This window comes from Labeo rohita, chromosome 13 (genome assembly GCF_022985175.1).
Source record: "Labeo rohita strain BAU-BD-2019 chromosome 13, IGBB_LRoh.1.0, whole genome shotgun sequence".
Lineage (NCBI taxonomy): Eukaryota > Metazoa > Chordata > Actinopteri > Cypriniformes > Cyprinidae > Labeo > Labeo rohita.
In genome coordinates, this window is record NC_066881.1 from 311,377 (window position 1) to 325,097 (window position 13,721).

The 13,721-nt window shown below is 40.4% G+C and overlaps 1 protein-coding gene across 2 annotated transcripts; it reads right to left on the reverse strand.

Annotated features, from left to right (window-relative positions):
• Positions 1-237: 237 nt before the first annotated feature.
• On the reverse strand, positions 238-12,846 carry chs1 (chitin synthase 1). 2 transcript variants are annotated; one of them, XM_051125753.1, is made up of 19 exons: positions 12,733-12,846; positions 10,913-11,048; positions 10,399-10,584; positions 8,648-9,735; positions 8,445-8,549; positions 7,893-8,057; positions 7,661-7,808; positions 7,487-7,552; positions 6,954-7,188; positions 6,308-6,508; positions 4,613-4,897; positions 4,127-4,306; positions 3,476-4,031; positions 3,251-3,381; positions 2,796-3,151; positions 1,640-1,750; positions 1,343-1,560; positions 1,148-1,214; positions 238-1,024 (listed from the first exon to the last, which is right to left on the reverse strand). In XM_051125753.1, the coding sequence occupies exons 1-19, from the start codon at positions 12,777-12,779 to the stop codon at positions 956-958; spliced, it is 4,350 nt and encodes a 1,449-aa protein (XP_050981710.1). In that variant the 5' UTR covers positions 12,780-12,846; the 3' UTR covers positions 238-955. The 2 variants fall into 2 exon arrangements, with proteins under 2 accessions (XP_050981710.1, XP_050981709.1); XM_051125752.1 differs by having other exon boundaries at positions 240-1,024; positions 8,445-8,552.
• Positions 12,847-13,721: the final 875 nt, after the last annotated feature.

Below are 13,721 nucleotides of genomic sequence, written 5' to 3' on the forward strand. Positions count from 1 at the left end.
TATTTATCTACGTATCTATCTACAGCTGAAGTCAGAATCTGCAAAAGGTTAATTACTTTACCAAAATAAGAGAAATTGTTCCAAGTGCATGTTAGTTTTTATTTAGCACTGATCTCAATAAGATATTTCACATAAAATATATTTACATATAGTCCACAAGAGAAAGTAAGAAATTGAATGTTTACATTCAGGTAACAACACAGTATTAAGAATCAAGTGTATGTAAACTTTTGAATGGGTTAATTTTATAAATTTAATGCTCATTTTCTCTTGTGGACTATATGTAAACATCTTTTATGTGAAATATTTTATTCTGGTCAGTACTGAATAAAAAAATAACATGCATTTGGCATGATCCTTCTTATTTTCTTATACTTGTTAAAATAACATTTTGCAGATTCTGCAAGGTATGTGTAAACTTTTGCACAACTCTATCTATCTATCTATCTATCTATCTATCTATCTATCTATTATTCTGTTTTACACACAAATCTATAAATGGCCTTTCCAAGACCTTACATTTGTGGTGTAGTCATAAAATTAAGATAATAAATTGACCAGGATTAAAATGCATTGTGCTCCATGGAGTAAAGGCATGGAGCTAAAACGTGAGGGTGAATAAAAGATGACAGGACTTTCGTCCAGCCATGAATGAAATACGCCCACAGAAACAGACTTGATGAAACCAATTTGTTACAGAACATTTTAATATTTGACAAACTAATACATTAACACAGAGATGAACTAACTTGCAAGTGATCAAACAGTAAAACATTGTTCATAGAATACATAGAAAAATGTGACTGTGCAAACAACTACAGTAAACAAATCCTAGCTCAAGTTCCAGGCATGCGGCGTTGATCGGCTTCATTTTCTTTTTCATGCATGAGAAATCATTCACTTCTACTGTAACTTCACTAACTGGGAGCGAAAGAATCAGCATTTCGCAACAGTTTTATAAGTCATCAGCAGTGACGGTAAGATTAACGGGATTCCCCAGGATCAGTCCCTCATCTTCATCCTCCTGCGAACCAAACAATTGTAAAAACAATTTACTAATCCAGTACGGTCAGCTGTTTAGAAGGAAAACACTTAATATACAGGCTGAAGCAGGGCTAAATGGCAGCACTAAAGAGCAGTTACTCACCTCATCTTTTTCTTTGTAGTTTTTCTCTGTGCTTCTGTACGATACCACGTGGATGAGGGTGTATACTCTGTAATGGGAAACAACAGGGTTTCACATCTTAAATAATCAGCTTACATATACGTGTGCGTGTGTGTGCGTATAAAAGTAGAGGGATTGTTCAGGTGCCTATGTGGCAGTATGTGATGTGTGTTTTACCTGTGGTAAAGCATAGCCAAGAACTGAACGATGAGCAGAATGGCGAACGACAGCAGAAACATCAAACTCAAAGGCTCCACCCTCAAGGGTTCGTCTGCCAAAGTTCCGTTGGGGTAGTACTTTGGAATATTGATGCTCAGAACTTCAGTGCCAATGGCCTGAAGGAAGAACGTTGCTACAATCCATAGGACGTTAATGATGAAGTACAAAAACACTGCCTGCGAAACAGAGAGAATAGTCATTTAGTATTTGAAGTTATGAGCCAGGAGAGATGAACTATTCATTAGCCAACCTTACCTTGTTCCGTAGTGACTTCAGCTCCCGTGTCACTTCTTCAAGATGAGCTTTGTCATCTTGTATAGGGTGCAAATAACGCTCTAACAGTTTCTCCCAGAAGTCGTATTCATCCTGGTTAAATAGGGAAACATATATGTGGTGTAGTCGATCAGTCATTCACTCATCCATAGACAATCTGCTACAGCTTTTCACATCATGATTAACCCAAATGAATCATCTAAATTTGTTGATCCTGGAATAGTATTCCTGTCAACCAGTTAAAGCCATCCTAACCTTGTACACCAAAACCAATTCCTACTCATTACTGGTTAAGACAGGTGTTCCAGGCCCTAACCTTAGCCTTTACCATGAGGTTTAATGCTCACATCTGATATCTCTCATCGCTTAGTGAGATTGAAGTAGTTAAGACATGTTCCTGGATGTACATCCGTCGTTGATCTCTGAACAGAATTCCTGTCAACCATGTCTCTATAAGCCAAAAACGATTTTTAAATGTGAGCTACTCACAAATGGTTTTGAAGATTTTTGTTCCCTAACCTTAGCCTTAGCCATTGGCCATTAGCATGAGGCTTAACACTACAGCTAATACCTCTTCAATTGCTTACTGTGATTTGGCCAGTTTGGACATGTTCTTGGAATAACTTCCTTGTTGTTCCTGTCAAACAATCAGACTTTAGGAACAAAGTTGGGGTTAGGGCGGGGTTGGCAACTATAGCTCCAATGCTAGTCAAACACACCTGAACAAGATAATCAAGGTCTTTAGGGTTACTAAAGCTGTGTTTCTCAACCGTGTTCCTGGAGGCACCCCAGCTCTAAACACTGCTGAACTCCTCCTAATCAAAGACACCTGAATCAACTCAACAGCACATTGATAGAGACTCCAGTATCTGAAAAGGATGGGTGAGATAAGGGAGACATCCAAAATGAGTGCTACTGGGGTGCCTGCAGGAACAGGGTTGGGAAACACTGTACTAGCTAAACTGCAAAGTGGATCTCAAGGGCCAGAGTTACCCACCCCTGGTTTTTAGGGGGAGGTTTATGGTCGGCCAGAGTTAGGGTAAGTGTTGTGTTTGACGCGTTGATGGGAATGGAGATCCAGGAACATGTCCCACTTGTGTAAATCTTATTAGAACACGAAGCATCCACAAATCATTACCTCAGATAGTTTCTCAACCTGTGGAGCCACAAGTGTTCTTTCGATTGCTCTCTTGACACGTCGCTCCAGTCGCTGCGCTCCGTTCTCGATGCGGTTGGTCTTCACGATGCGCCTGGCGGCTTCGTTCAGCGCATACTGCAGTTCCTCCAGCTGAGCCACACTCAACACGTCTTCAGGACCCACTTTATCCTTTAGCTCCTCGTTCAGGGTGTCGGTGAGAATCAGCACCAGTTCCTCGCACAGATCCTCCTGGTTCTTGTTTCTCAGTGTGTATCGGATTTGCTCCTGAAGGTTTCTCTTCAGATTTGCGTACGTCAGTTTCTTCAGGAACTCTGTCTTCACCGGGTCCACCCAGTCTGTCCGTTTGAATAAGAACAATGTAAACAACACTCGATGCACGGGCCAACTGTACACTCAGAAAGGGGGTACATATATACTTTTACTACATCTCTTACCACTCTCAGGCACAACTTCTTTTGGCTCCAGAGCATCGTATTCATTGTAATCATAATCGTCGTCGCTGTCATCGTCATCATCATAGTCTGTGTCATCATCGATTTTTTTCTCGTAGCTTTTGGAACTCCCACTGTAAGATTTATTTGAAGCAACAGTTGTGGAAACAATAAGAACCTTTCAACTGCATTGCAAATGTAATCCAAACACATTTTCAAATTCTTTACCTTCTGTCAGAGCAATTGTCTCTTTCGTCGTTGTCCTTGTTGAGATTCTCTTTGGACACGTCCTTCTTATGAGTCATCTCTTCATCTTTTAAGTCCAGGATGTGTTTGTTCGCATCCAAGCTGCTATGGACTTCTTGGGTGCTCTGAGACTTTGGCTCTTCTGGCTCGTTTGGCTCGGCTTTGGCTGCAGGTGCGTGGGGATTGACGGCTTGCTGTAATTGTTGAAGGACTAGACTATCGGTCTCTTGAGTGACTTGGACTTTCACATCCCAGCAGCACATTTTGCAGTCACGATGGCACACAACACCCACTTGCTTTTTCTGCTCCTTGCCCTTGCTGGATTCTCGAGTGCCCCAAGATACAATATGCATGTTGACTAGGGAATATATCGTGAGGAGGAGATATCCACTGGGAATGCAGATGAAGTACATCAGACCATAGATAATCAAAGTGCACTCTTGAGGGTGAAGGATGGCTGTCACCATGTACAGGATCGCACCAGACACCAGGAAGAGTCCAGTAGGAGTTATAAATGTTCCCTGTTTAACCATGTCACCTAAAATAAGACATCCAATGAAATGAAATATCACCAAACACAATTTATACACGCACAAAAAAACAAACAAAACAAAACAAAAAAAAAATGATTACCAATGATTGAAAAGAAGGATGCCGTCATCAGGAACGCATATATGACACTCAGAATAGCAGCAATTGTGATTTGGAAGTTGGGTTTGGTCACAAAACATATGATCATGTAAAGAGTTGGAGGTATAACAGCAATTATTATGCAAAGGGTGCCTTCAATTCCAAACACAAACTGGAAAGCTCCTAAAATGGAAAAGAAAGGGAAAATTAGCACACTCTGCACTCCACATCAGTTTTTATACTTTTATGTATTCACAGAGATGTATGTTTGACCAGGTCATACCAGCCTGAGAAGTTCAAGTTGGTAAACGAAGCTGTGTCTTGGGGCATGTTTAACTAGATATCAACCAGATTAGGTAATACACAAGCCTTTAACAGGTTAACCAAATGGTCTACCAGGTCAACCCTTACCCCCATCAGAAGCTGGTTTTAGCTGACGTTTCCAGCAGGGCAGCTTAACATGTTCTTAGCCAGTCTTTGAATATTTACCTGCTACCATGAGGGTGACAGAGGCAGGTCCCAGGATAGAGGAAGCCACAGTGAAGATCTGATATAAGATGTAGATCATGGAGATGGAGGTGTTCCTCTTGACCGTTTCCGCTCCGCTGTGGAGCAGATCGAGAGTGTTGGCCAGTGTTGAAGGGCCCCACCGGCGCCTCTGGTTATAAAACTCTTTGAACTCTTGAGGTGAGTTGGTGTAAGCATCTGAAGCAGCGTTATACTCCACCCGCCAGCCCTGCTGCAGGAGGAGAGTGCACAGCCAGCGGTCCTCACCTAAATGTGAGCAGTTAAATAACATGATGATCTGATGGAGCCTAGAGGAACCTGATTTTCAACATCCATACAGAATCATCTACATTCAAACACCAGATGCAATACGTCTTAGATGTCTAACCATCTGTTATACTGAACAGAGGCACTGAAAAAAGTGTTAAAGGGATAATTCACCTCATGATGACCCCATCCGAGGTGAATATGACTTTCTTCTTTCAGATGAATACAGTCAGAGTTATATAAATGTCCTGGCGCTTCCAAGCTTTATAATGGCAGTGAATAGTGGTCGAGATTTTGAAGCAAAATAAAGTGTATGAATCCATCATAAAAAGTGCCCCACATGGCTCCTGGGTTAATAAAGGCCTCCTGAAGCAAATCGATGCATTTTTGTAGTAACAGAAAATATCCATATTTAAAATGTAATGCCGTAATCTCTAGCTTCCAGTATCTGTGCATTCACAAGAAAGTGGATAATGTAGAACGTAGGTGTAGCGTAAGCTCCGGTGAAAATATGGAAAATCAGTCCAGTCTTGGCTTATATTGAAATCCTCCAACATTTGTCTTTACAAATCCTCGTTTTGTACTAACTTGTGACCGGTGTTTTATTTTGCTCTCTCCGCTGCGCTTCCAGGTTCTCACTTCTCACTGGAGCTACACCTACGTCCTACATCAACTGCTGGAACATCACTCTCTCATGAATATGGATATTTTTCTTATGCAAAGCTTCGCTTCACCTCAGAAGGAATTTTATTAACTCCACCGGAGCCATGTGGGACACTATTTAAGATGGATGGATGCACTTTATCGGGCTTTAAAATCTTGACCACCATTCACTGACATTATCAAGCTCGGAAGAGCCAGGACATTTTTTAATATAACTCCGACTGTATCCATCTGAAAGAACAAAATCATGTACACCTAGAATGGAATGAGTAAATGATGGGGTAATTTTCATTTTTAAAATGTGTATATGTGAGTACAGTGCAGGGCCAAAGAAGAAAGGTCTAAATAAACTAATGCTAGTTGCTGCTGAAGTTTGATATTAGCTCCTTGTTATATGTGCAGACAGTAGATATTATTCTTTGTTAATTATAAACAGGTAGCATGGCACTGACATGTTGTTCCCTTTTAGCCATTCCCCAGCAATAGGGTAAAATCAGTCCCAAAAGAAAAGACATTTTCCCCCATTTACGAACACTGCAGTACTTAAGTGTCCATACATTTCAGGAAAAGGCTATTCAGATACTTTATGTCTCACTGGATGACAAGATAGTAGAAACAGTAAAGACAAATGATAATGTAACTGCAAGTTATTTATTAAGAGTAAGCAAGACTTCTAGTGGATGGCTAGCATGACAGTGAGATATCTGATGCTGTAGAAACAGGGATTCTGAGCTTTGGTGGGTTTACCTTGATCATACTGCACATACTCAGAGGCTTGTGTGGCTTTGGTGGTGTATCGTTTCAGGACATTGTCGTCCATCAGTGCAGATCCTCTGAACAGACTGAAACAGCCTGGACTGCACAGAACCGAACCAAACACGTGCTCCGCCGTCTTCTGTAGCCAGTGACCCACTGCGTACTCGAACTTCTGATACCACACCATTGGGCCTGAAACATCACATGCACAGCGACCGAAGAACATGAAAAATGGAGTGTAGCGTGTACGCTGCATGTGAGCATTTTTATATTCAGCTTATGTCTTTCAGATAACTGAGCACTGTTATCATATTGTAAAAGCTGGATGACATGTTTTGTTGAGATTAGCTATCTGATCTTTTCGATGGCTCTGTCTACTATGCGGTGTTAATAAGACGCTGCAGTGATTGCCCGGAAAGGGTTTACGTCAGTGGACTTTGTATATTAATAGCAGGCCTATAAAAGGGCATGTCATTTTCTGCTATAGAATCCAGACCGCAGCTCCTTTCCTACTATAGTTTGGTACGGGTTTTTACATAATACTGTTATGTAATTTGACATCCTACATTCCCTATTTATAATGTATTTATGTATCCTATGTATACTATTTACTCTCTGAACGCAAATGATATTTTACCCATTCCAGTGGGGTGGATCCGTCCACAGGCTGCGCCCACGTTGTCATACATTCTCAGACGATCGACCAGCAGTATTAGAGCGCCGGGGTGGAAATCTGTGTCTCCATCCAAGGCCATGATATAGGTGTTGTCGTCGGATATATGCCTCCTCTTCATGTCATTGTCATGAGAAGGTAGTAAATAACTCTCACCATCTAATGATATGAGACTGGCACGACTCGGGTTGTTTTGTCTCTGTAAGAACACAGAATGTCAAAAGCAGAAAGTTATCTTCAGCCATATGTGCTTACTAGGTTATCTGTTTCTAGGTTTGCCTCTTTGTGTCTCCCAGGTCTCGGGTCCATCCTTCAGTATAAGTGTGCGGGACCTTTTTCATTTTAAAGCTTTATGATTTATGCACATAACACAATGAGTTTGGGGGTTTATTCAAATCACTAATCCAGCGCATGAGCAATAGTAGTAGTGTGAAGCTTGACCTTTCGAACATCACTAGTGACCAAATGCTCAGTGTCTAAAGAAAATCAGAACTTACTGTTATTTTCTGAGGGTTTTTGACATTGTATCCTTTCCAGCCAAGCAGGTAATACAGGTACATGATCTGAAATTGCACACATGCGCATTCTGGATCAGGTAAATAGTCAACATTTAACAGTGTTGCAAAGACTGAATTATTTTTCATAGTAAGGAACAAGACTTTGACGTTCACCTGTGACCATCTCTTTTTGTGTCGAATCAGTTGCTTGTCTTTAAGATGGACGAAAAGCATGTTTCCCTCTGGCATGACAAACGCAAGACGACCACCATACGGCGTTTCAATGATGGAAACCTCATCGGGCTCCTTATTTGTAAACACCCTTGAAAGTAAAAACCGTGCAATTTAATTTACAGTTGGCTGTGAAATGCATCATTAACATCTGGACAGGAAACCTTTGCCTTACCTGTACACCTCCATCACTACTTGTATAAGGTCGGAAACATAGGTGTTGACAAGCTTTGTATTAGTGTCTTTTTCTACCATGAAGGCGTCATCGACAAAAATATGGCACTCAAAGTCAAAGCAGTCCTTGTGTTCCTCCTTCGGGTCCCCTCGGTATCTGTCCAGTCTGAAACCGACCAGCAAACAAACCCCTTAGATTAACGACCATTGACAACTAGGTGTTTTCTTCACTTTAGGGGCTTCAGTCAGTTTGGCTTTGAGCTGAAATATGAAGAGTTTAGATGCAAAACCAGCTAAATCCATCTGATGTCTTTCTTTACAAAATGCATTTTTATCAGGCTCAGATGTATAGGTTTCTATGTAAGTACCGGTATTTCTGATTGGGCTGAGGCTGCTATTTTAGTGAGTTTGAAGAAAAAGTATTTGATGGACGTATAATTTGTGTCAAGAGCATTCACTCAGTATCATTATCTCATTTTTGACCAAGATGGCTTTTAGCTGGTTTTGCATCTGAACTCTTCATATACTTATAATACCCATCCATCGTTAATACCTGAACATCGAAGTCATGATTTTCAGCATCTCGTCGTATGTTTCATGCCACATTGTTGCACAAAGGTAAATGACACAGTTTTCCATATCATCGTTGCTGCTGCTACTACTACACAACAGAAAGAAGGTCAGATCTGGACTAAATCTATGCACTTGTACTGTACGATGTGTACCGACTCACATACGTCATGATTTTATACGTACCTCTCCTTGTTTGCCGAACGAACCGCCTTCATTTTCGTGTTCAGCAGCATAGAGAGATCAATGAAGGCGGATTCATACAGGCGGCGTACGAAAAGTTGGGATGTGCGTTCGATTCTCTGCACCTTTATTTTCCACACGTAATACGTGCACGAGACTAGGCCGAGCCACATGCAGACGCCCTCCAGCGCCATCATGGAGAAAGGCCACATGGCGTTTGGATTGTTGAGTGACGTTTTGCAGATGCTATGGGTAATTTCCAGCATTACAACCGGGGTGGTATTGAGGTCCTTGAGAGCTTGAAGTTCGTGACAAAATGGCCAGAAAGGAGTGTGAATTGTAACATTTTCGATGACGTATAAGCTCGCGGTTTCAGGTGAAGGGGCGAAACTCTCAGCTTGTGTCAAGAAAAGGATTATGCCCAGGATCAGTGTTGCCGGACCAGTTAACGACACGGGCAGAGCAAAAGCGAATCTCACGGAGTGGATCTTGCAGGCCACGACTCCAAACCAGTGGCACGCGGCGGAGCAGAACGCCTGCAGGAAAAACAGCCCGAGGCCTATCTCTACTGTGCCTTTACTGGCTTTGGTGAACGCGTCCCATTCAATGCGAGTTTCCGCAATCAGGCAGTAATACAGGAAGTACACCCCCAAAGTCAATGCCATTCGAATGACGCTGGTGAACACATACACTGTGTCTCTGAAAGAGTCCATTTGACTGAGCATTTCCTGAATGTTAGTGCTGGCCTGAAAAGGGTTCTCCCACCAGTTCAGAGAAACCAGCAGAGATGCAAAGATTGCAATGCCTACGTATATGTAACAACCTTCTACTTGTCCCGGGACGTGCGAGGTTTCTCTCACGTAGTAGTCGACCACGAGTAGAATGTAGCCGCTGATCACAAGGATGAGGGAGCATATGGGGTAGAGGATCATCCAGCTCTGCGACTGCAAGCGGAAGGCGATCTGAAGCGCGGCTGAAAGGATGCAGATGCCTCCGGGGATGCAGAGGTTTGTCAGAACATCAAGCCTAGGCATCACAATGAGTACCAGTATCGCCGTCCCGATGGCCACCAGACTCTCGATCCCACACATCTGCAGAAATATTGACGACAGTTGTTACATTTCATCAGTTCATGCTTGTTTGAGGTACAGGAACTAGACCAGGAGTTACTCCTCTGCCATCAAGTCATCATTGTTATATAATAGCACGAGCAGACAAGTCCAACCTGCTGGAAATTCCAGCTTTTGATGGTAACTGGTTTTGCATAGATTTCAAAGCTGTTCTTTTATGGTCTTTTGGTCGGTCACTGGTGCCCAGACTCGGTCCTGGAGGGCCGGTGTCCTGCACAGTTTAGCTCCAACCTCTGTTAGACACACACCTGAACCAACTAATCAAGCTCTTGCCTCACTTCCCGGCAGGTGTGTTGAGGCAAGTAGGAGCTAAACTCTGCAGGACACCGGCCCTCCAGGACTGAGTTTGGAAGCATTTGATTAACTGGACAACCAATTCCAATGGTCAGCCATGACTAGCCGGACTTATCAGAAAGCAGTAATATCTGGGTGAGTGAGCTGTTGACTAGACTAATTTGTCCACCTATTTGTACCAGTTTGATTCATGTGACTTTTCCCTTTTCATTCCTCATTATCCACTTACAAACACACATATCAGGAACTGTTGGATTTATTTAAGTCTTTTTCTACCAAATTTGTAGAAAGGAGTGTTCTCCTGTGTTAATCTGCATCACATCAACTCACGATCGCCAGTGTCTTCGGGTTGGGGGCCACATAGCTCTTGAAGACACACTTCCACAGAGACTTGAGGAACATCAGCATATTCGGCATCACTAGCACACACATCAACATGAGCGTGTAGAACTGTCTGTCCACGTCGTTCCTCAAAGACACTGGACTGGTCAGAGTGGTCAAGACCAGCAGAGAGCCCTACAACACACATAATGCATTTAATGCGTTAGATTGCTGAGTCATCTATGATCACTGAATCTTCAGTGTTGTGTAAGCAAACAAATAACAAATAAATAAATGTATTGCATTTTATGTTTCTAAAGTGAATATCGGTTACAGATAGATAGATAGATATATATATATATATATATATATATATTTTAATAACTCAACAATGCGGTTTATGTGTGCAGGCTCCAGATGTTGGTGATTTCCAGTTAATGTACATGTCACCATGGAGATCACTCTTTAGGTAAACAGTAATGGGCGGTGGTGCTCTTAGCCTCTATAAATATTAATGATTCACCTTGCTCATAACTCCGCTGACCAACACGAGCAGGCCCACGATAACGGCCACCAAGTTCTGCAAAATACGAAAGCATGTTCTCTTCCTCTCTTTTTCGGCTCCGATCGGGTTCAGCTGGAACGGGTCCCAGGTGTCCCTAAACAGACAGTCATTGTAAAAGGTAAAAACTCGGACTGAAGAAAAGCAGCGGTGAGGTGGTGTTTCTGAGGGATGATGAACAGTGTTGGTGGTAACGCATTACAAGTGACGCAAGTTACGTAATCAGATTTTTATTTTTTTTTCAAGTGACTAGTACAGTAATGCATTACTTTTAAATTAACAAGAACATATCTGAGTTACTTTTTCAAATAAGAAACGCCAGTTACTTTGTTTTCCCATTTATTGACTGACAGCTCTCCTGTTGAGAGAAATCATAAGTAATAAGGCGTTGTGTGTGCTGATGTTACTGTATTCTAGACTAAATGTGAACATGCATTAATTCATCTCACTCAAAAAAAAAAAAAAAAATCAGTATTCCCCAAAATGAATAAAAACAGTCAAATGCAAACTCAGAATAAGACACAAACTTGCAATAATTAAATATGTTACGTTTACATTTAGTCATTTAGCAGACGATTTTATCCAAAGAGTCTTTCAAATGAGGACAATAGAGGCAATCAAAACCAACAAAAGAGCAATGATATGTATATGCAAGCCTTTGTGTATTTAATCCCATTTCATTAACCAATGTCTTTGCTGCTGACCTTTGATGAGCCTATTCAACTATGTTAATAAGCAAAAATTAGTTTGGATAAATTAACAATTTTGCTTATTTATTTATTTTTTTATTGCTGAATAGTATTGAATTCTCTCCTTGTGCGTTCTACTGTACAGAAGTACATTTTATTTTCCTTCAGCCTGAGGCTTTTTACATCTTTTACATTTGCCAAAAACAAACTCCAACAACAAGCAAGTCCTGCCCAGATTTAAAAAATGCAAAAGTAACATAAAACATTACTTTCCATTTAAAGTAACTAAGTGACATAATTAGTTACTTTTTTAGGGAGTAACGCAATATTGTAATGTATTACTTTTAAAAGTAACTTTCCCCAACACTTCAGGATTACATGTGAAATCAGTACATTACATCTTCTCAAATAATTTAGAGCAAATAATTTATACATAAAACAAAGATAGCATTAAACATGAGATGACACAAAACAGATATGGCATTTTATTATATTAGATGACATATTAAAACAATTTGTGTCTATAATAATTTTAATATGAAGTAACCATTTTAATGTAATACGTAATAAGGGTCTTGAAATCAAGTTGTATATTGTGAATAGAGTTACTCCACAGCTTTTTATGTTTAACATAAATTCTCACTCTTTCACAATTTATTGCTTAACACACTCATTTATCTTAAGCGAGAGTGGCATGTAGCACGCACTACTGACGTAACATTTTCTGTGCCAGCAGAAATATATTTTTATACATATGTATAAATTTAGCTACTGAGGTAATAGTTTCTATACGGTTTATATAAACTATGCTGTGCTAAATGATGTGCTAAAAATGCAGGAATAAAGCACTCCTCCAACCAACCAACCCACATAAAGACAAAGGGACTGTTGTTAATATTGCCAAATTACATCAATATTTTTACACAGTACCATATTACCAGTGATTATATATATATATATATATAATCAGTGTTTTGTATGCACCCTATTTTACCTTAAAAATTAAACGAAAGCATGAAATGTATTAGCATTTATTACTGTACTTGTGAGCAGATTATTGATTGATTCTATGAATGATGGTGCGTCTTTCACCTGTGACGGCCTTCTCTTTTGCGTCCCCGCTGCTTCAGTTCCTCCATTTCTAAAGACGGACGCTTACTCCATGAACAGGTGCTGGATTCTGTCGTGTTCACAAGACAGAGTTGACTTAAATCTCATCTTAGTAATTGGTGCAATATCAGTGCGCTCATGGCCATAAAAGAGTTCAAAGATCTGCGAGATTCATCGCAGCTCAACATCCTTATTACGTCCCTGATCGGAAAACATATTTATGACTTGGACCAAAGTTCAGTAATAATTTTAACATGTACTTAATATTTCATGTAATCCAAAATAGGAATATGACATTTTGAACAATTTATATACATTGAAGTGAAGGAACTAGTGAATCTTTCAGGATCTCTGTAACTTGTAAACCCCCCAAAATGTTCATATGTCTCACATGTCACACTCATTATATACAATACTGAATTAACCACAGCAGTTTACAGCAATGTGTGGAATTACACTCATTTCCTTTAAGACATAACTTATTTTCTTTGTGCAGACAATTAGCTGCTTAATCCTTCTTGAAGACAGTTTATTTTTCATATTCATATACTGGGTCAGATCCAAGGGTGGAGATGAGCTGAGAGTTTTATAACTAATACATGCTTCTGCGGGGAAAAAAATGACGCACAAGTTTATTACGCAGTAAATAGCTGAGACTAGATAAAGATGTCTTCTGATAAAACAAACACCTGTCAGTTTAGATGTGTTACATAATAATCTCAACAGTTTGCTTCTTTCACAGAATATCTTTCTTTTGTGTGGCACTAACATACAAACCACACCACATTCTTTCACTGTAAAACCTGATAAGTTGAGAATACTCAAAACATTTTTTTAGTTAGTAGAGCTTAAAATTTTTTGTGACAAGTGCGCAGGGCTGACAATTGTGGGAGCCAAGCCAAGCCTCGCTTCTCTGGCTCTCAGTCCCACCCTATTAATCACATTGATAATTATTTACAGCTTGCTTACAT